We start from the raw sequence: 21393 nt of genomic DNA, 5'->3' as shown, positions 1-21393 counted from the left end.
TAGCACATCACCAGCCCTAAAGAAACACATTTTGAGCAGGGAGATACATTGAAACTATAACTTTTTAATATTAAAAAACCAAAATTCTATGGCTTATAAACAAAAGGAACAGTTAAGGGAACAAATCTACCAATCCTAAATTTATCACATAAAGATTCTCTAGCCCCTGTATAATCTCTACTGATGTACAGGTTAAAAAATGGCCAAGCCAGCCTACCAAGTTTTTTTCTGTCTTTGCTGAATAACTGAATCTTATTCATAAGCAACCATCATTTTAAGAAAAGCTAGCACACCATCTGAGGCAAGAATGAAACTGTCTAATTCCACAAGGCTGAACTTACTGTGTATATAAATTTTATTCTCAAGTGAAAACAAAATTTTATAGATGTTACAAACTGACCAGAGATTTAGAATTATAAACTCATCATCACAGGTCATTCTCCAGCAATAACCAGAAGTACTGAAGCAAACTACCTCCACCAACATAACACAGGCCCAATTCCTTCTTATTCACAAAGAAGTGAGTAGGATGTCCTGGTTTTTGGTCTCTTTCCATTCTTCCAGTTTGCTACTGCTTGGAAAGGTGTCAGCAAATATCCTTGGCTTCTTTAAGAGATGGATCTTCTGCAGACAGTCAAACTGGAGAGCAATCTATGCATTCAGTGGCTTCTCACAGCTGAGCTGCAATATCCTCACAGCTCTGCTTGCAGTGGACTACTTAACTGAGAACGGTGCAGCTGTATTATACAAACCTCCCCCATCGTGCCAGAGAGGAACACTAAACCTAAGTTAATAAAAAGGATTCCAAGGCTGAAGAGTAGCAAATTATTTGTATGGTCCTGTAAAAAGACTGCATCCACATTGTGTCTCTTGCAAATTAAGCTGCAGCCAAAAATAAATAGGGAATGCTATGAAAATACATCCTTCATCTGGTTAAGATACTTGTCATGGTATGAGTTGCAAACCTTATTATTAAAGACATTTCTATGCCTTGTAAGTCTCCTAAACACTTACCAGGCACAGCAGATTATAGTGTTTCGTCTTTGAATCCTTGACTATACTAATGAAGGACAACACAAAAACGCATTTCTAAAAAATAAAAACAAAAATGCAAATATGCCAGAAATACAATTTACATGTTATTATGAAATACCAAATACAGACTTGTCCCTTGGAATCCTGGTCAAGTAATGACCACCTGGTAGAGAAATCAAAATATGTGAAGCAGAAGGTTCATACAACCACAGCTGATCGAGATCAGATACAAGTAAGGGGTAGGGCTAACAGAAGAACAAAAAAAGTCAGAGTCTTCAGGAAACCTCAATCTATCTGCTTCTACTAAAATGGTGCAACTATAGTATGTCTTTAAGACAGTTAAGAGGTAATGGGATGAGGTCTGTTATATTTCTTGAAGAAAATGTAGCATATTTGGGACTTCATCTCACCATCCTCCAGAAAACGCTTCATAAATATACTAAACAAAATCTTGAGTCTGGATAAAGTGGAAAAATCATACAAAACTGAAAGTAAAACCATGTACATGTACTGCCAGCAGCTATAAAACACATAGAGTATAGTGCAGTGGAGATGGCTCCTTCCCTCAACAGCACCTCCCAAGGAGCCAGCCTGAGTGTGACATTAATCCCGAGCAATGGCAAAGACATTTTTGTGCAAACAACTGACATGCCTTTGCATTAATCCAAACTTGTCTGAATTGCAGTGGCAATAGGATTCTGCTGACAAGCTGAGTCAAAGGAAACAAGCCTAAAAAAATAAAGGGATTCCAGTGAATAGCAAATATCACCAGCAGTCTGTGCACAGTACTGAAAGGGCTAAAGACCAGCAAACATCAGTGGAAGGGATTCAGTAGTAATGCTGAAAGACCTAAACATTCCATAGTAATGCTGAAAGACCTCTGTCTCAAGTACCTGGATTTCTAAATAATCTTGTACACAGTGAATGCAACCAGTAATGCAAGCAAGCAGACAAGCAACTCTTCTCTGCAGACTTGGGAATCTTATACTAACCTCTTATTTGTATCATGCAATGCCACGTTTCATGCTTTTAAGAAATGAACAGGATACTATGAAGTCAAACACAACCAGTATGCATTTCATATTTATAAATTATTTTCTTTGCTTCAGTCTTGCTCCAGGTAAGCTTGCAGGTAGACAGGGAGAAGCTTGACAAAAGTCTGGAGACTATAATTACAATTCTAGGGGATGCCTTAGGGAAGTAGAATTTAAGTGAGCTTCAAATGTAATTTTAATTCCATACAATAAGAAAACCAAACAACCTGTTGAGCCCTTTGACAACCTGCTCCCACGCCACCAAAACAGGAATGAAACTGTAGTATAATAACAACCAATAATCAGAGTATGACCATGATGTTTATACACAACTCAGACTGGTATTAGGCAAAATCAAAAGGAGGGTTGCAAATTCTATGTATGATCTCACTAGCAGAGGTGCTTAACCCAGTACAGAAATGTTTATTTGTGGCTTTATAAGATGATGTAGCAACTCATATTAAAAGCACAATATCGTGTCTTATTACACTCTCTCTCCTTCCTATTTCCCAAACTAAGCAAATTATTCTTATCTGGGTTCCTCAGTCACATCAGAGATTACATTGTGAAGAAACTAATGATCTGGAAAAACCAAGTTCAATTCACTGTTATGAAAACGTTCTAAATGGTAGGTGCTATTCCACTGGCATGAAGAAAAATCTCCCTTCCTCAGTATCAAGAATTTATCATGAAAATTATCCACTTATTTTCTATTATGTCCCTAGCTCAGAAGACCCTTATTTTATAATTGCAAACCAAAGAAACATAAAACCCATTATGAAGGAAACATCTGCATTGAGAATATCTCTCTGTAAAAAAAGGTATCACCAGATCTCCTTTCAGAAAATTGGTAAAGGAGAAGAATCTGGTTTCCCTAAAGTTTTCTTAAAATTCAGCGATAGAAGGGTTAAACAAAAGACTTATCTGAAAGTAAACAAGGTAAACATTTAAAAATACGTAAAAACGTTGAAATAAAACATCATCCTTTTTGAACAAATCCATATTACTCAGCAGTTCACATGGGCAGGATATTGGCAGAGAAAGCCTGTAAATCTCACCCATCTAACCGTGGGCTGGCCTGAAAATCAGGAACTGAGGTCAGTGGTACAGCAATATCACAGAAGACCAGTTAACTGAATCACTCAAAATAAATTTCTTAGCTTCTAAGCAGCATGTAAAATATGAAGTTTCCAAAGACGACATTTACCTGGCAAGTAAGTATTTACCGAGAATGTGACAGTGATAACGTAAAATAGCGAAGAATGCCAGAGTGCTGCTCATATTGGGTTTTATGTATGCAACATGCATACACACACATGCACCAAAGTTTCTTAAAGACAAAAAATTAAATTAAACAGCAGTTGTTTAAGGGGGTATGAAGGCTTGTTGTTCCATGGGTATCAGAGAAGGTGGTTTGGTATGCGGCAAAAATTAAAGACTAGATTGCTGCAGGGCTACAAGGTAAACAGAAGAAACACAATGTATGCTTGCTTCCTCGCAAGCATTCTGGCTAGTAACTTAATGAGTTCATAGCCTTCAAAAGATTCAGCTTTCTCCCAGGTATTCAAAACAAAATTTTATTTCCTATTATTTCACTTTTCTGTGAGCTACAATAAAAATCTGGGGGGTCTCTTTTCCACATACCCATCGATCCTTCTGTATTACCTGGACCCCACTGTACAGCGAGAATAAAGTCTCCAATATTCATTTTGTTTAATATAAAACAAAATCAGTTTTAATGTACCAATGTCCCAGGATTCCAAAATATAACTAATTGGTAGTCTTAAAGGAAACAAATCTCTAGAAACATGCATCCAGCAAGCAGCGTATTGCTAGATTTCTTCCTCTGAGAAGTACAGCACTTTGAGCACTAGAGGATCATATGACCCTGGGGAATAAGATCATAGCATCTACATTAGTACATTTTTGAATTATTAACAGTAATGCTGTAATTTTGTACAACTTCATGATCATTTTCTCAAAGATGATGACCTAATAATTCATTAGGTACTTAGAATATGTAAGGAGGTATGTATACCTTGCCAATGTTTTGTCAGATACAGTCTGCTGAGAAATTGCCACATTATATAGGTACAGCTTCTACAACATCAGTGTTTTCAGTTCTCTCATTACCACACCTGCTTTTGCCTTTGGGCTGATCTTGGATATTCTGTTATTTATCTTATTTAATTGTATTTTTAACTGAGTTATCTAACTACAGGAAAACTTTAATGTTAATTTATTTATAAATACTATTTCTGAATCACACTCTAAGAAATGAGCTAGAAATGATGGGCTCTGAAGCTGTAAGTAAATAGCTTAAAAAATAAAACATTTTCAAAATCTATAAATCTATACCAATTAGCTAATGTAGTATTTGTGGAAAAACAATTAAACTAGTTTTTCAAAAAAAAAAAAAAAGCATTGACCTAATTGCTGAGGAAGAAATGTTCTAGAAATGGGTTTCTATTTTTTTCAAGTTGAAAAGGAAAGTAGCAGTAGCTTTATATGTACAACTCAAAAAAAGTAAAAAAAACCAATTATTTATCCTGCATTTGTACCTCTGAAATATGCATTTGCCTGAATAAGTGGAAAATTTAACAGTATCACTTAGACAGGAAACTTACATAAAGCTGTTTCCTTACCAGTTCCAAAATACAGAAACGCCAGTTGACTCTAGGCATCTTTTGTTGCAAAAATTCATCTTTAGCACTTTTGGCTGCTCTTACTAACTTTCCATTATCTTTCAATCAGTCTTTATATCTCATTTGGTATCTAAGCTCATTTTCACTGATATGTCTATTCAGCACTATGGTAAATGTGTATTTTTTTTCCCCCAGAGATTTCAACTTTGATTTTGTTGTTCTTTTTCAAGATGCAAAATAATTTTTCAGTTGAGGGACATATTACTGGAGGGGATCTACAGGATTGGTCCTGAAAGCAATGTCAGAAAGTACTACTTTGTAATTCCTTCACATACCAATCCAGTTCCATCTCAGCACTATTTCAATTGGAAGCCTGCTGCTGAACGGAACATTTCCAGAGATTTCCTTTTAGTTTTCAGCCTAAAATTTATTCATGGTCAAGTGCACCCATTCGCTATGTAAACACTGTCCTTGGTCTATTCATAAATATAATTAAGCATATTTTTGCTTTGCTAAGGTCAACTAGCCATGCTGTTTTAACCTTTACTCATATGGCATTTCCTCAGCCTTTAAACAGTAAACATTTTCTGCTCTCCAGTAATCCAAACTGGATTGCACTAGAAGCCATAAAATGCCATTAAATATTCTTTTTATTTGGAAACAATCTCTTGTCATCTTACATATTATGTGTATCTATATATACAACCATCAAATCTATGAATTTGTTGGTAAAATTATTTTATAAATTATCTCTTTTCTTAATGAGAGCTGACTGGCATGAGATTTCAAAATACTAAGAAGTACTAATAATCTTACGACATGCATAAAACTTCATCCTTGTATATTTTCTTGTAACCTACTATTTTTGGGTAAGCTGTTAGATTTTTTTTAAGTAGTCCAGACTGACAGGTTCTATAAATGGGATAACCTGAAGTATTTTACTTAAAAGTAATTATATTCAATGCCAAAATTCCAAGTGGCCATCCATAATACCCTAAACCCTGAATTATTTTCAGAAGACAAACAGAAAAGGTAAGAAAATAGTGTCAGAGGGTAAATGTAAGCAATTTAGCCACTGAAATATTCCTGCTGTTACTGACTGTCCACAAAGCTGAGCAGCGCTGTGCCCTACGCAACTGCTGTACTACACAAGTGTTTTAAAATTCAATGAAACTCCAGATACCTTTTCCTTCTTTTGTGTATTTTGTGTTGTTGGTTTTTTCAATCAAAGGCAATGTCCAGAAATTACCAGTACTAAAGAATCTGTTCATGGCATTGTTTACAAAAGCTCCTAAGAGACAGTGACTACTTGATTGTTGAATGTAACCTTTATTTTATTAATGATGAGAAGTAATCAATGGAATGCTAAAAAAAACCCCAAACTTGTAAAGAAATCTAGTCTGAAATCTGAATCTCTTGTTTGAAGCAAGTTCAGTGGTCACGGTAACACCAGATGAAAGTGGACTCTTGCCCATTGTGAAACAGGCATGGCTCTTCTAAAAAGGTCACAAACTTTTCAAATATAGGCACCATGTTTCAAATTTTGCACATACAAAATATGTTCATGTCACTCAAATTACACAATGTGGCAGTGTTATAAGTCTGAACATTATTGTCAATTAATGGCGGAGAAAAGAGCCCAAAGCTCACGTAAGACTAATGACCGGGACAACTCCTGAAAAGAGACAAGAAGTATAAAACAACAGTTTTCCTGCTGTACGTGGGTTTGTGTGTGCATGTGTGAGAGTGCATGTAACAAAAATGTTTAAGAGTAAGTTCAGACAATAGCCCATCCACTTGTTCTCAGCTTCTTGTCCAGTTTCATTGCAAAGGCTTTGATTTTAACCGCATGATAAAATGCAAATTCAAATCCCATAGAAACCGAAAGTTAGTGCGTTGTTGACTGGTTTGAACCAATCAAAACTGAGTTTTTTATAATAACTGCTGAATGTCTTCCTTTTAATCTACTTGTCAGCCTCTGGGTATGTAGGATACTTGACTGTCTCAATTTTCTCCTTAACTTTATAGGATGGGTACAGGCCTGTTCTTCCTAATTTTCTATTGATGCCTTTTGAATAACCATCCCAGTGGTTTCCAGCTACTCCAATTATATCTCCAGGTTCCATAGGAATTTCATCAGCAGTTCGTGGATGATGAGCATAAATAGCAATCTGGTTGTGAGCATTCTGTCCCCCAAAGTAGTAGATATCATCCAAAGAATGGAAATAGGCCGAAGCATCTGGATGCAATGTCTGCATAATTTCATAGGCAACTCGACAAACCTTAGAAATAAAAACAGAAGACATTAATATTGTGTGTGACTGAAATATATCACAGAAATCAACAACTAATGTATAGTAATATTTCCCAAGAATATCAGGGTCTGGAATGTCTGGGTTAAAAAAAAAAAACAACTAATCACCCAACCAACAAAAACAGCCCCCCAAAAATAAACAAGCGAAACCAAACCAAAAAAAAACTCCACAGAATCCCTGCATATTTGCTACTAAAAAGCACAAAATTTTGCAGAACCTTAATTAGGCCTCTGGTGATCAGATTTAGTAAGCAAACAAACAAATAAATAAATAAATAGATAGATAAATAATTAGTATCATCTACTCTTCAGTTTAAAATGAAAACATCTCTATGAACACTAGCAACTCTGCTTTTTAAAATTAATGATCTTTAGCCAATCAAATGTAAAAGCAATTTTTCTTTTTCTACTATAACCACTAAAAATCGCATTTTACTTCCCTTTGAACCTTTAGAATTTACATTTAAATTTATCCTGCAATAATGAAGCCTTGCATTTACTTTTCTAAAGGAAGTTCAAATTTTCACAACCAAACAGTTCCACAAGTCCAAGGCTTTAAAATGCTGTTTATATTAGAACAGTGATAGAATTGCTGGCAACTTAGAAAACAAATAAATGAAATTAATTCCATGAAGACAATTATTATGTCGGTGGGAAGATGCATTTTTACTTGTCATTGTACTCCATTTTATGAAGGGAATTTTCTTCAGATGGAACACATGTTCCCACATCAGAATTATATTGTATTTCTCAGAGTTCCCAGAAACACACAAGTATACCACTATATAAAAAAAGTTTTTCAACAGCTGGCTAGAAGGCTCTTCTCTGTCAGGTGTCTGACTTGGCTGCTGCGGGTTTTCTGGTTTCTGACCTCCATTACTGTATCCTTCTCTAATTCATGTAAGTTTGATAAAGGCTGATTAACAATACAGCAGATTTCTCCAATAAAAAGAAGCATTTCAGCTTTTTCATAATTTTCAGTCTATGTTAATATAGTAAAGCTTGATTTTACTTTTATTTTCTCCCTTTGAAGATACAGTGAATAGAACTTTGATCACTCATATGAGACATATTTGTACTTTCTTAGCTCCTTTGAGAGAGGCATTTTCTTTAAAAATGTAATAGATTTCCTTTTATCCCTCTGCATCTGAACTTTAAAAAAACTTTTCACAAGTACCTTTCAGAAGATCAGGCTGAAGTTAATTATTTCAAAGTACCTGTTACACACCACAATATAAAAACAAGTTTGATTACCCATATATTTGCAAAAGGCTATTTATTTTATAACTTCTGTGAGTGTATTTGTTTCATTCTCTGCATGTGTGTGTACCCCAGGAAGAGACATACATAATACACACTATAATGATTTTAAATCTTTTCAGTAGAAATGCTTTAAGCAAGTGTTTTGTGCATATCTGACACAAAACATTCAATGCCTTCACTCAGCAATTGTTTTCTTTGTAGCACCAAACCTGGGTGACTAAACTGTAAACTGTGAGGACAGCAGGCAAAACATCCACATGCAGAAATATAGCTGAAACCAGCCTCCCATTTTTCATTCCCAGATCCCATGTTCTGCAGCCTGTATACTTACCTGTACAATGAAAAAACAAAGACTAATAAATTCTGGAAGAAAATGAAGTTATATCAGTCAGAGGGAGCTATGACTTCATGAACACTAAATGAAGAATGAAGAGACAAAAAAAATCTTTGTTCTAATGTGTAATCTTAATTCTACTGTGTTATGATTTGTGTAACTCCCATGTGGTTTCCCTATAAAATTAAAATAATCTATTCAATTAATGTGACGTTGCTGAAATGTAGTGCCAAGGTAGGTTGTTTCCCTTGACTCTCCATTACATGATAGGACCAATTCTTTAACAACAGCATTTTAAAGAAATACCTATTCTTCAATTTCTACCAATGATCTTTTAGTTAATTAATTTTTGTTAATTAATTCCTAACTAATACAGGAGAATTCCTGATTCTATTCACATATAGCATAATTTTCTCTTAATACCTCTGTTAAGAAGTTTAGAGTCTTTTTGGAAAATTATAAAACAAAGTCAGCATAGAATTGATTAATGAGAAAGTCCAAAACCACAATAGAAATAAATAAGAATACATTTTTAACTTTATTTTTTCTTCACACTTATTGGACAAAAGATGGTCATTAACTGACTTATTTTGCTTACTTTCAATGCCAAAGTAAATATCAAATAGTTTATTTAATTGATGAAAGGACAGGGATAGCAATTCAAATGTTAGCGATAAGAGAATCAAATTTAAAACCCCTTAAAAGAAAACTTAATGAATAGTGGGAAAACCTTGCAACAGACCTTAGAAAAGCCCAATATATGAAGATTCTGTAGAGATCCACAATGTTGCATGCCCAGAAAAACTGTATTAAATTATTTTTGAGGAGTTTGAATTATTACAGCACAATAAATTGCCTAGAAGAAATTAATTACTGGACCAAATTCATAGTCCAGCTATTGACAGTAACACCCTAATATTGGATCTCCTATTCTTCAGTAGAATTTTCTACAACTCTAGAAAACCAAATATATTATCCAATAAACAAGTCTACTATCAAATGCATGGTGAAAGAGAATGAGAGCTGTGCTCAAAGGCTCCATGTACCTCAAAGGGGGTTTTGTCAGGTTCCCTCCAAAGTCTTGATCAACCTGTATCACCTTAAGTGTGTTCATGTATTTTAAACACATATTCTTTAACACTTAAAATTCAATTACAATATATTCTGGCCAAGCCATTTGCAGCTATATTTAAACTATGTTTACACCCAGAGTTTTATTTAAAGCAAACATTTATAACTTTTAACACAGCTATCTGAATGTAACAGTAGCAGAAACTGTTACAGATTTTTCACTAAGTCTTTATCCAAGACTACAAAATTCAAGACTACATAATTCTTCCTTCAGACCATGAACTGTCTCTACACCAATGCATGTGTGGCATTTAAGACATACAGCTGTAGGTTTTGTTTCTTTCTCTGTGATATGCATTCAGTGGATGTGCTTCAGCTAAATCAAACATTATTATTAAACTGGATGGCTCCTCACAGCTCTTCTTAGTGAGAATTTTTACTTTGGATTTTACTCAGGTCCTTGGTCTGAAACAGCCTGTATTAATAACCTTCTAAATATGCTATAAAATGTCATTCTCTCCTACAGCATGTGGTGAATGGTAAATAAAGCGTATGCACAAGCATGATTGAAGGATAAGAGGTTTTTCTATACTTTTTGTAGTTTTGCTGTCTTCTTGCTATAGCAATTGTATTAAAAATTGTGCCTGTCAAGGTCAATATATCACTGTATTGACCATATATTAATATGTGCTTGCTTCTATTTGTCATTACAGCGCAGCAGAAAATTTACATTTGAGGCTGTGGAAAACATTTAGTTTTTAAGTGAATTTTAACTTTTGAGTTAAAATTTAGCATCCACTTACATCTAACAGTACAATCATGTGTCATTCTGTCACCTAAGAGAATAACAACAACAGCAAGTAAAAAACATTCAATCTGATAGAAATCATGTCTTGCCATATGTGAATTAGGTGGATCAGCACATTAGCTACATTAGCTTGGTAACTTTTTGCTGTGCTTTTCATCTTAAAACAATTTTTTATAAAGAGAAGCATGAAGAAAACTAAGATTTAGAACTGGTACATATAATCAACACTGTGTCTGCATTGCACTTTACCTGGGATGAGAACGTACAGACCAGGAAGTCTGCCTGAGACAAGAAGTGAATATCCAGAATGACTCCTCTTAGGGAGTTTTCAGTGTATCGGTTATGGAGTCCAGCTGACCAGGATATGGAGTTATCACTGATAAATTCATAATTTGGATACCTGTGAAAAATACAATACACAGTTAATAGAATTGTTCTGTTTATTTTTTTTAAGAAGCATTACCTCTGCTGCAAGATAAGGTTGTTAATTCATCTTAGGTGAGTCTCTGCTTTACAGGAAATTAATTACAATTTTGCTGAACCCTCCAGAATGTCACTGCTGCCTCCAAGCATGCCCTCTCTTTATCAAGAAAAAATAATTAAATAAAAAGATCCTGTACATCTGTCAGATACATAACAAAGTAGAAGTGAAAGACACAGTAGGAAGTATATACCACATTCTGCAAATGATGCTGATTTTAGATGAAATATACTCAAGACCACTAAGTTTTCTCTACTGCCAAACAGGATATGGAATTCTGACTTTACTGGGCTACACTTACTACCATCTTATTAGATACTGATTGGGACACTGTGCAAAAAAAAACCACTCACCTGTGAAAGGGACATATCAAATAAATGCATGTAAACTAATGAAAAGAATAAAAAAGTCTTTCACAGTTCTTAAGGCCATGTGGAGAACAAATTTTGCAATTCACTGGTCATAAGGAAATAGATGTAAAATTCCACAGCAATACACTTTTCTTGACTTATTACAAAAAACATCAGTACTACTGTAAGTCAAAAAGTTTTTTTTTGAAATACGAAACCTTAGTTTATATCATATTAAAATAAAATATTTTCTCATGTAACAATGACTTAAAAATTTTTAAAAATCCTTTTTATTTTTTCCACTCTTATGGGAACAGGAAGACGAGAAATCAAAAGAAGGTGGGGAAGAGAGGGAGTTAAAAATCTTTCCTCCCTGCACTTTACAGCCTCAGAGAAGGGTACAAATCAAGCACAGTCATTGGACTGTCTCGAGTTTCCATTGGTTTCAGAAGCTGATCAACTCGTTGTGTAACTACAGCTTATCACTGCAGGTGCAAATCAAGGTGAGTCCCAGGCTCCTGTTCTCAACTGCTAGGCCTGTGGAGGTGTCCAGAACAGGCACTGAAAATTTTCTTCCCTCTGAAAGAATATTGTGAGTGTATGTGTAAGCAGATTGAGTAAGAAATAATGTGTTTTCTCAGGTCTTGCTCTAAAACAAGTTGGAAAATATATGAGCTGTTCATTAAGTTCTAGTACTTTGAAGCACTGCTGAATTCTGTATATCAGTCATACTATGACTTGGGGGGTGGGGAGGGTTAGCCAAACTGCACATAGTAGAAAGGGAGAAAAGATATTAACCTGCTATTGTGGAAGTAAATAAACAGTAAAAAAAGGAGAAAAAAGAAAATACAGATGATGTTTTACAGGAAAACATTCTGGAAGGAAGCATGCCATTTGTTGAATTTCTGTGCTCATGTACTAAAGAACAATACCTAAATAGGTTCATATACAAACCAGAAATATATTAAATATGGTCTATTTAAGAATTTATGTATATATAATCTGTATTATTTTGAATACCTTAAGGAGTGAAGATACTGTAAGAGTATTATGGACTAAAAATACATGTACTAGACATTCAAAAATTTGCATGTGAAAACGATTAAATCAGCCAAAGAAAAAGCAATTTACACCATCCCTAACACATCACTTATCCAAGATAAATACCATGACCTCTGCTTACCAGAAGCTGTCAAATGCTTTAATCCCCTGATCATTACAGTTGTTGAACTCTCAACCCTGCTACTCTCTACTAAAATTGTTCTACATGATCCTAATTCTGAAAATACATCACCTCTTTCCTTCTTTTGCAAATAGAACACAAACACTCTACAAACTGGTGGTAGTGACTGCACTATCTTTACTAATGTACTTGCAGTTGGTAGACATCTGTCTGCAAGGGAAGTTTCTGAAACTTAAGTCAAAACATTTCTGGTTTTATGACTATGATTAGTTTAAATACTTCTCTTGCTAGAAACAACATGCCTATTCATGTGAATGTTGGCTAAATTTTCTTTACTTAAATGCCAACGCTGTTTGACAGCCAGTCACTCTCTTGTAGAGAGATACAGTACCTAGGACTTACTGATATTATTGCACAAAATAATGAATGCAACATAAGCTACTGCAATGTGACAGCTGTTTCTATCAAAGCTTGGTAGTTCAATGTGACTAGAACATTTTTGTCAGAAGCGTAAACCAATTTATAGTTGATTTCACAAGAAGAGAAAGAAAAGCTTCTTTGCTGCCAAAACATGACCTTAACCTGCCTTCAGATGCTATTAAATGCCCAAACATCAAATTGCACCCTGCCTTCTGTGAAATCACACGAAGTTTCAAATGCCTTCTACTCAAGGCATCTGAAGCTGCAAGCAACAGTAGGGTGCAAGCAACGTAGGAAATTATGTTTTAGTGTAAGCTGTGACCTGAAAACCCAGCAGTAACACATAAAACATTCTTCAATACTTACAGATTCTATGCCTTTTATGAAAAAACCATAAAATTAATGCTATATGAATGAGCTGTATTATCCAAATTAAACAGTGATTTGAAATGGACTTGAGCTGTAATTCTTAATAAAATTCAGTATTGTTTTAATGAATAGGTTACAATTAGTTTTTGTTGCTATTTAAACCTTGAGATTATATGTTTACATAGGTAGAGCATCTCATTACTATTCACAAAGAATGCTAAGGTTTGAAAATTAAACAAAAATAAAGAAAAATGCATAACTAAGATTGTTACATCAATATTGAATTCTGTTATGTTACAAATAGTTCTTAAAGTTATTTAGGACAATATAATGAATTAAATATTATAACCTCAACTTCGTATTACCTGTCTTTTCATTGTTTAGATTAAATGCTATAATTGTTTCTACTATTATTCTTGCCTTTACACATACAAAAAAGGATTAGGTTGCCATCATCTGGAGTTGAGTATGTTCACTTAGTTTTCACAAAACACCATCATTTTAGACAGCAGCCTTTTATAAATATGAAAGAAACAGCACAGTTGAAATAGGTTTTCAATGCCGTAGAAAATTATTCTACTACAAAATAACATTTTCTGCTTGCCTTGCATATGCCAAAGAAAATCTATTATATAGTATGTTATCTTACATATTTTTCCAAGAATGTTACCAGGAACAGAACAGTTCAAAAATTTGCCACTACTGAGTTGCTTTGATTTTAGAAAGCATTAATCAATTAATTAGAAGTATTAATTTACAAGGAAATACAGGCCATCTAGGAGTAAATGAATGTTTACTGTGTATCCATGTTCTAGAGAGCTAGAAGAGGATAGAGGGACAAAAAAAAAAGGGGACAAATACCCTGCACTGTAAGAAGTTGAGAATCCCTATATTTAAGGACAAAATTATTCAACATGTAGATGCAAGTCTTCTATGTTATCACTACAGAAGTCCTTCTGAAAGAGGGAAGAGCTGCACCATTAGCTTTTCAACCCACTTAAAAAAATTCCTCTGGTAAATGCTCACATTTTTTGGACAGGTTTTATATACTTCTTGATATATTAACCAGGTTTTACAATATTTCTAATTAGTTTCTTTTTAATATGTATGTTCAGTAATAAATGCTGCTGTATGTTTATTATTTATATTTTCTATTGTTTATGTATATATTGTTTTTATTTAACTCCGTTCTACAGCATTGATTTGTTTTTACATAGTCACAGGTATCTTGTTCAACTCTTCCAGATTTTTAACATTAAGCTTTGAAAAGCATACTTGGGAGGAAAAAAACCCAAAAAAGCATATCTGAAAGAAAAATCAAAATCACTGGAAAATTAAATGCAGTCTTAACTGAATAGAGGACTAAAAAATATTATACTAAAACTTGTGGTGCACAATAGTCAGAAACTGTAAAGCTAACCAGAAGGAAGGAACTGTAATATAAACATAATTCATCTTACTTGGATTTTGCCTCTTGCAACAAGGAAGGGTCATCTGTAGCCAAATACACTCTTTTTTTATCCACGTGCATCCTGCGAGCAAGAAGCTCAAAGCGCTCTTCCACGTGCACCATGTACTCTTCAATGGGGTGAAACGCTGCCTCAGTCCCCACCTTGTCTGTCCTTCGGACATGGACACTGGAAAAAGGGAAAATCTAGGAATTACATTTATAAACACTATACATACTTCAGCAAATGAAATTTTAGATTGAATGAATACATTAAATAACGAGGGATTAAAAATCATCCATGTCCATCATGACACACTGACAACGTGAAGTCAGTCTGTTCTCAAAAGCAATATAATAATCTGACAAGGAAGGCAAAGGGTAACTGAAAGAAAGGAATGAAAGACATTGAATTATAGCATATAAAGTGGCATTCCTTTCGAGCACAAGGTTAAGTTATCTGCTGAAGATAGATAATGCCTGATCAATACACGTGAAAAGGAAAATAGGAGTATTTGCCTCGTATAATGCATAGTCTGAATTAAGGTAGTTACAAATGCATTTTTTTGACCTCCTTGAAATGTCTCCAGACACAGCAGCAGTGAGGTGCCCACTGGCTCAAGGTCAAAAGCCAGCTAACATTTGGATAACCTACTGTGTACTCCTAGATAAAGAAAGTTAAGGATTGAAGGAAATTCTGGCAAAGGAAGAAGACTCCAGCACAGCAGCAGCATTTTTCAGACTACATGATGGAAAAACCTTTCTCCCACAAGCTGCTTTTTACTGCTTTTCTTCCTTCTCCCCATATCTCCCCACGCAGGCCTTTCCAATTCATCATTATAGCTGGGAAACAACAACTGCAAAAACACCAGTAGGGAAGGGAATGGCACATAGCATGTTCATATGTAGTCAGTGATAAAATTAGTCGTGGCATGTAAATTATAGGCTTAGCCTTTTTTCTCTCAATGTAAAAGCTACAGGCACTGGAAAGAAGACATAGACAGTAAAGTGCCTGGAATACAAGCTGTAAGGCAGTTACACTAATGAAATTCTGTATTACCAGATGTGGAACGACATCTGTTAAAAAACCTTCTGTTGAGCTGCCTTTTACATATCTGTCCAACGGCAGGTAGACAAGTGTGCTGAAGAAGTACTTGTAATCAACTTGTATTATGCACCGTTAAAAAATAAGAGCTTCATCTAGAAATCACCTTCTCTACCCACAAAATACTTAGAGACTCTGATTATCATCATAAAACAATTTTTTCCTGAACAAGAATCACTACATACACATATTAAAGGACAGACAGTTAAAAAGAAAACTAAATACCCACCCGATCACTGGATGTTTGAAACCAAGTTTCCTTGTGGCTTCCTCTATTTCCTTTTCTAGCCAAGGCTGTGGACGAATCAAGTATTTCACAAACTGTGAGACCCACCACACTGCAGGATCCCCATGTACACGAATTAGTCTATCAGCCAAGTCTTCAGGGACAGCCAAGGGCAAATAGGGTGGCCGTGGGTGTAAGCTGTCAACAATGGGAAGTTCCACCACCTGAACATCCTTATCATTAGTCTCACCTGTTTTAAAATATATACTAGGATGAGTCAAGTACTTTACTTTATTCATAAGCTTTACCACTGGCAAATAATATCCCAAACATATCAATTCACCTGTATCTTCAATTTCAAAAGGACTACCTAAACCTTGCTCTACTTTTTCAAAAACAGCATGAACAAATCTAATAAAAATCATAATTTTAAACGAGATTTATATACAAGCCGGATCTAACAATGACCTCAAATAGAACAAAACTGAAAGTTCTTGAATTCTTAGCAGCTGGTAGTTAATAAAATATAAAATGTATTCCTGCTTATATATTGATACTTTCTTATATGCAACTATACCATTACTGTGTGCAAAGGCTTATCTGGTTATCTAAAATGTCTAAAATTCAGTTGCTTCTTTAAAAATTAAACATTTTAAGGCATAGGAAATAGTTAAAAAAATAAATACAGCTCTGCTGCTATTTTGACCCCCTTTTATTCAGTAAATATTTTTGTTCAGTGACTCCTCCCAGTAAATTTCAGATATCATTATAACCACTGAATTAGCTATTCTGTTGTTAGAAGAGGAGAAAGACAATTCCTGTCCTCAAGAACTTAAACTAAACTAGTAAATTAAATAGACCATGGAAAACACAAGCACTGTATAAGCATGTGATGTACCTACAGGTAAGAATTTGTTATGTTTAAAGTATTAACTACAGTAGAACATACAGATGGTTTAGATGGGATTTAAAAATTACACAAACACAACTGTCTACATAACTGGTAATTCAAAGCTACGTTCATATACTGAAAAAAATTATAATACATGGCAACATAAAAAAAAAAATTAAATTTTTAAAGCACTGAACATTTTAGCTAATATTTCTAGTATGCCCATTTCCTCCAAAATAATGTTTCCATTGTCTGTAGTATTTACTGGCAAAGATGGTTAGTTCTCCCTGTAGTGCTCACCAACCAGGAAAAAAAAAACTGCTTTAAATATAAGCAAGTCAAACTCATATAACTTTTGATGTTTGATGACCAAATAAATCTTAATGCTGAAAAAAATCAATTCAAGGAAGGAATAATGAGTTTAAGAACAATTAAAGATTCAAAAGGTTACAACACTTTTGCAAGACTAGTCAAAATTCTGCAGTAACTCTCTGAGATAGTTATTTAAATAAGGAATGTTTGTTATGCTCAGGTATATTTCCAATTCATTTTTACCACATTTGGAGATCTATCTTCTACGATGTCTCAATATGTAAGTATTTTACCACTGTATACCATCACTCTAAGGGATTCTTTAGAAGAATTTCCTATACTACAGGTATGGATGATTCTTTTTAATTCAAGAAGCCAGTTCATTTTTTTACCATCTATTAAATCACACTCACAGGAAAATATTTAATAAAAGTTCATAAATTCAGCAAAAATATTGAGCATTTAAAACTTCTTATAATATGATGGATAATACTTTTTTAGTATGTCTTCAGAAAGCTGCAATAAAGAAAAGGAGCATGAAGCCAGGGAAGTGCTAAATGGGGTGCAAATGTGAAGTATCAGGCAAAAGTCTAGACAATAAATGTTTAGCTTGGGAATGGTATGAAAGAGTGCTTGAGGTTCCATTACCTTTTTCCCCTCAGCTGAGAATGGGAGAAGAAACAGGATGGCAAATAAAACAATAGCAGTCTTAGCCAAGAGAAGAAAGAAAAGACTTCAATCTTAAGTTAGAGAAAGAAATTTGCTGCAAACCTTTTATGGGGAAAAAAGCAGGTAATGCAAATTTGCATATAAAAGGTAGATTTTTATTAAGTACAGCATCACTGACAAGCTTTAAAACTTTGTTCTGTGACTGAATAAATGTGTTGGTCTGTAAGCAGTCATTTGTAAAGTTTTGCTATTGATAAAGCTGATTGAGCAATCTGACCCACTATTTGACATTCCTACCCTGAAAAGCACTCAATACATTGTTCCATCCTATTTAAAGGATGAGCATGCTTCTAAAAATTTCCATAGGCTGTCTTAAGGTTTTGAAGAAAATTAGATTGGCCAGAAAGAACTAGGAAAACTCTCAGCATATATAGCAAACTATATTGAAGTATACCAAAATCACAAAATATCCAAAAAGATTGTGCAAAAGAATCAGATTTCAGCTTTCAACTCTACGTGATATGTTGTTTGAATAGTAATGAAGTTGTAAATGTATTTCATTAAGGAAAAACAATTTGATTGTTGTTGACACTACTAGGTTGAGTGTTGTCTTTAAAAAAATTTTACTCAAATCATAAATTTGGTCATGGCTATTTCAATTATGTTGTAGCATGTTAATTTCTTACATACAATCACCATCTGCTGATGTATATGTGTAGCTATGTGTACAATTCCAGAAAACCTTATGGCAACTCTCTAGGCTGTATTAGCTGTATCATCATATCTGAATGAAGGAAAAACTCAGTCTTCATTCACTTTTAAAAGTATGAGATAGTAGAAGCAGTGAAAGGAAAACTGACAGCAACTGTTTGTTTTTGCACTGAACAAAACCAGTGTAGAGTAACTTTAGTAACCCTGAAGGAGTAAACAGCCTTGCAACAGCCATACAGGCAAAAGACAGCATTCTTACCCTACTGATCACTTTTTTTTTTCAGTATTTGTGAAAAGATTCCTAATAGGCAATGAGCTTGTCCTATTTTCAACAGACATAGTTTAAAAAACCGTTATCCTTTTTTGGGCAGCAGGATATTGTTTCATTCTACTCAGAAATAAGCTGCAATCAAAATCAATGATTCAGGAGATAATCAAAACTCAGATTAACAGACAAGCAGATATATTAGAAAACTATAAGTCACATCACTGATTCATACGAATTTTCAACTGAAGATAATGAAACCAAGTTAAAAATACAGAATTAATTTTTAATCCACACTTCAGTTGTTAGCTACATTTTCTCTAATTTGTAAAATGTTTGAGTTTTTTCTACTTCACAGATGTATTTTGTTAAGTAACAGACAAGCCATAAAAGGTAATAATCCATACTAGTGTTTGCATATTTTTCTCATGTTGGAAATTTAAATCACAGCATCATCATGTCAATCAGGTCCAATTCCCTGCTCAGTAGTGGTAAAATTTTGATAGTAGATACAGAATCATAAAATTATTTAGGTAGTGAGATACCTCTAGAGTAGTTATACATAACTTACATGTCAGCAATACTTCAAGTAACTTCTGATGTGATTTATTTTACTTTTACAGTTGTCAAAATTTTTCACTATAATTCTATTTACAGCTTAACTTTCATATGACTCCAGGTGCTATTTTTCAGTTTGGAATAATCTAAATAATTGTCTTCCAGAGTTCTGCAACTTAATCCTGTTTTGGATTTTACTTCACTGAGCAACCAAAGATTGAGTGTTTTTGCAAGAGTCATAAAATACTGCAATATTGAAAACACACACTCTTACCATAACAACAAACTCAGGAGGAAGGTTCTGGACTGAAAATTATTTTAATTCAGATGACCGATGCCAGTTGTACCATCTAGTTCTTATTTATTAGCAGTTTTTGGATATGTTCATCACTAATACATCAGTAACACAGTTTCAATTTTCACAAAACACACTGAATACTTTTTAAGCACTGCAATGAGCTCTGTGTGTTATAAAAGCATAACTTTGCTTCATTGCAGTATCCCAATGTGCCTTAATCACTTTATACCCCTCAGGACTTATATAATTTTTGTGATTTGGCATAACCTTACCATCTGTCCACTTCTCAAACTTACTTTAATTTAAAGCCTATTTAAAAAAATTTGCTGTTTGTATCTTTCTTATCAACTTCTTTTGGAAGCCTGAAATATGTTGATTTGACTCAAAAAGATCTTTGGAATTTTGTCATTTTAGGTAAGCTTACTTTCTGCCATCTGAACATTGGCTCATACCTGCACTTGGATGGGCATTTTCATTGGGTGTTTATTAATTTCTTACCTGAAAGGAAGATGACATTTTACCACGCAATCACTACTATTAGTTAATGTTAACTGAAAACCTGTTTGATCATTCACTTTCCTGATATTTCAAAATTCATCAGCTAATTTTAATTTTTTCAAGAAGTCCTTAGAAGTATGCCAAAGAATGCCATGCTAAGGACATTCCTGTCTTGTAACTGAGAATTTCAATTTAATTTCAGTTTGTCTTGCTAGCAACACAACTGAATAAACTGATGTAAAAATGGAATAGCTTCCCTGCTTTTCTGTTTCTATAATATACTTAATTAAGCTGATATTAACTTGCATAGACTTATCACAGATCTACTTAACTAAGCTCTACAGCACAAAGACTGACTGCCAATTTGGAACCTTACCCAAGTGAACAACTCTAAATTCAACTGCAGGAGATGTCAGAGTGCTGGGAAAGCTGTTTGACTAGCACAGGGCACGGTGAGAGGACTGTGCTGAACTCTCTCAAGGCTCCTCAATGTCCTGCTGGTTCCTGTTATGTATTGCAAAAGACAGCAGGTTCAGGGCTTATGCTGATACTTCAGTGCTCTTCTTTTCAGACATAGTAAAAAATGAAAACTATGCAAAGTTATGTCATGTTATGCTCTTCATGAATACAAAGTTACCTCACAATAGCTTTATGCCATAGTTGAACTATAAAATGTAATCGCCATGTGTGACGGTGTTCACAGGGGTTTTCAGGTGAGGAAGAGACAAAAATGTTGACTCCATTTTCAGAAGGCTTGATTTCTTATTTTATGATATATATTACATTAAGACTATACTAAAAAGAATAGAAGGAAAAGTTTCATCTCAGAAGGCTAGCTAAGCTAAGAATAGAATGGAATGAATAATAAAGGTTTGTGTCTCAGACCGAGAGTCCAAGCTAGCTGGGCTGGGATTGGCCATTAATTATAAACATCCAAGATGGGCCAATCACAGATGCACCTGTTGCATTCCACAGCAGCAGATAACCATTGTTTACATTTTGTTCCTGAATCCTCTCAGCTTCTCAGGAAGAAAAAATCCCAAGAAAAGGATTTTCATAAAAAGATGTCTGCGACAGCCATGAGGTAAAAATCATATTTTTCTTT

The 21393-nt window shown here is 34.3% G+C and overlaps 1 protein-coding gene across 4 annotated transcripts in view; it reads right to left on the bottom strand.

The window, feature by feature from the left end:
• Positions 1 to 3630: 3630 nt before the first annotated feature.
• The window catches only part of FUT8 (fucosyltransferase 8), a 100708-nt gene continuing 82945 nt past the window's right edge, over positions 3631 to 21393 (bottom strand). For all 4 annotated transcript variants that reach the window (XM_071427555.1, XM_071427553.1, XM_071427552.1 and 1 more), the window contains 4 exons: positions 16089 to 16335; positions 14768 to 14944; positions 10754 to 10904; positions 3631 to 6996 (listed from right to left, as the gene is read on the bottom strand). In XM_071427555.1, the coding sequence (XP_071283656.1) occupies positions 6679 to 6996; positions 10754 to 10904; positions 14768 to 14944; positions 16089 to 16335 (893 nt within the window). In that variant the 3' untranslated portion in view covers positions 3631 to 6678. The remainder of the gene's footprint in view (positions 6997 to 10753; positions 10905 to 14767; positions 14945 to 16088; positions 16336 to 21393) is intronic.

This window comes from Agelaius tricolor, unplaced genomic scaffold (genome assembly GCF_023055355.1).
Source record: "Agelaius tricolor isolate 1412-34295 unplaced genomic scaffold, bAgeTri1.0.p SCAF_5, whole genome shotgun sequence".
NCBI classification, from domain to species: Eukaryota; Metazoa; Chordata; class Aves; order Passeriformes; family Icteridae; genus Agelaius; species Agelaius tricolor.
This window is presented reverse-complemented; position numbering and strand designations above follow the sequence as displayed.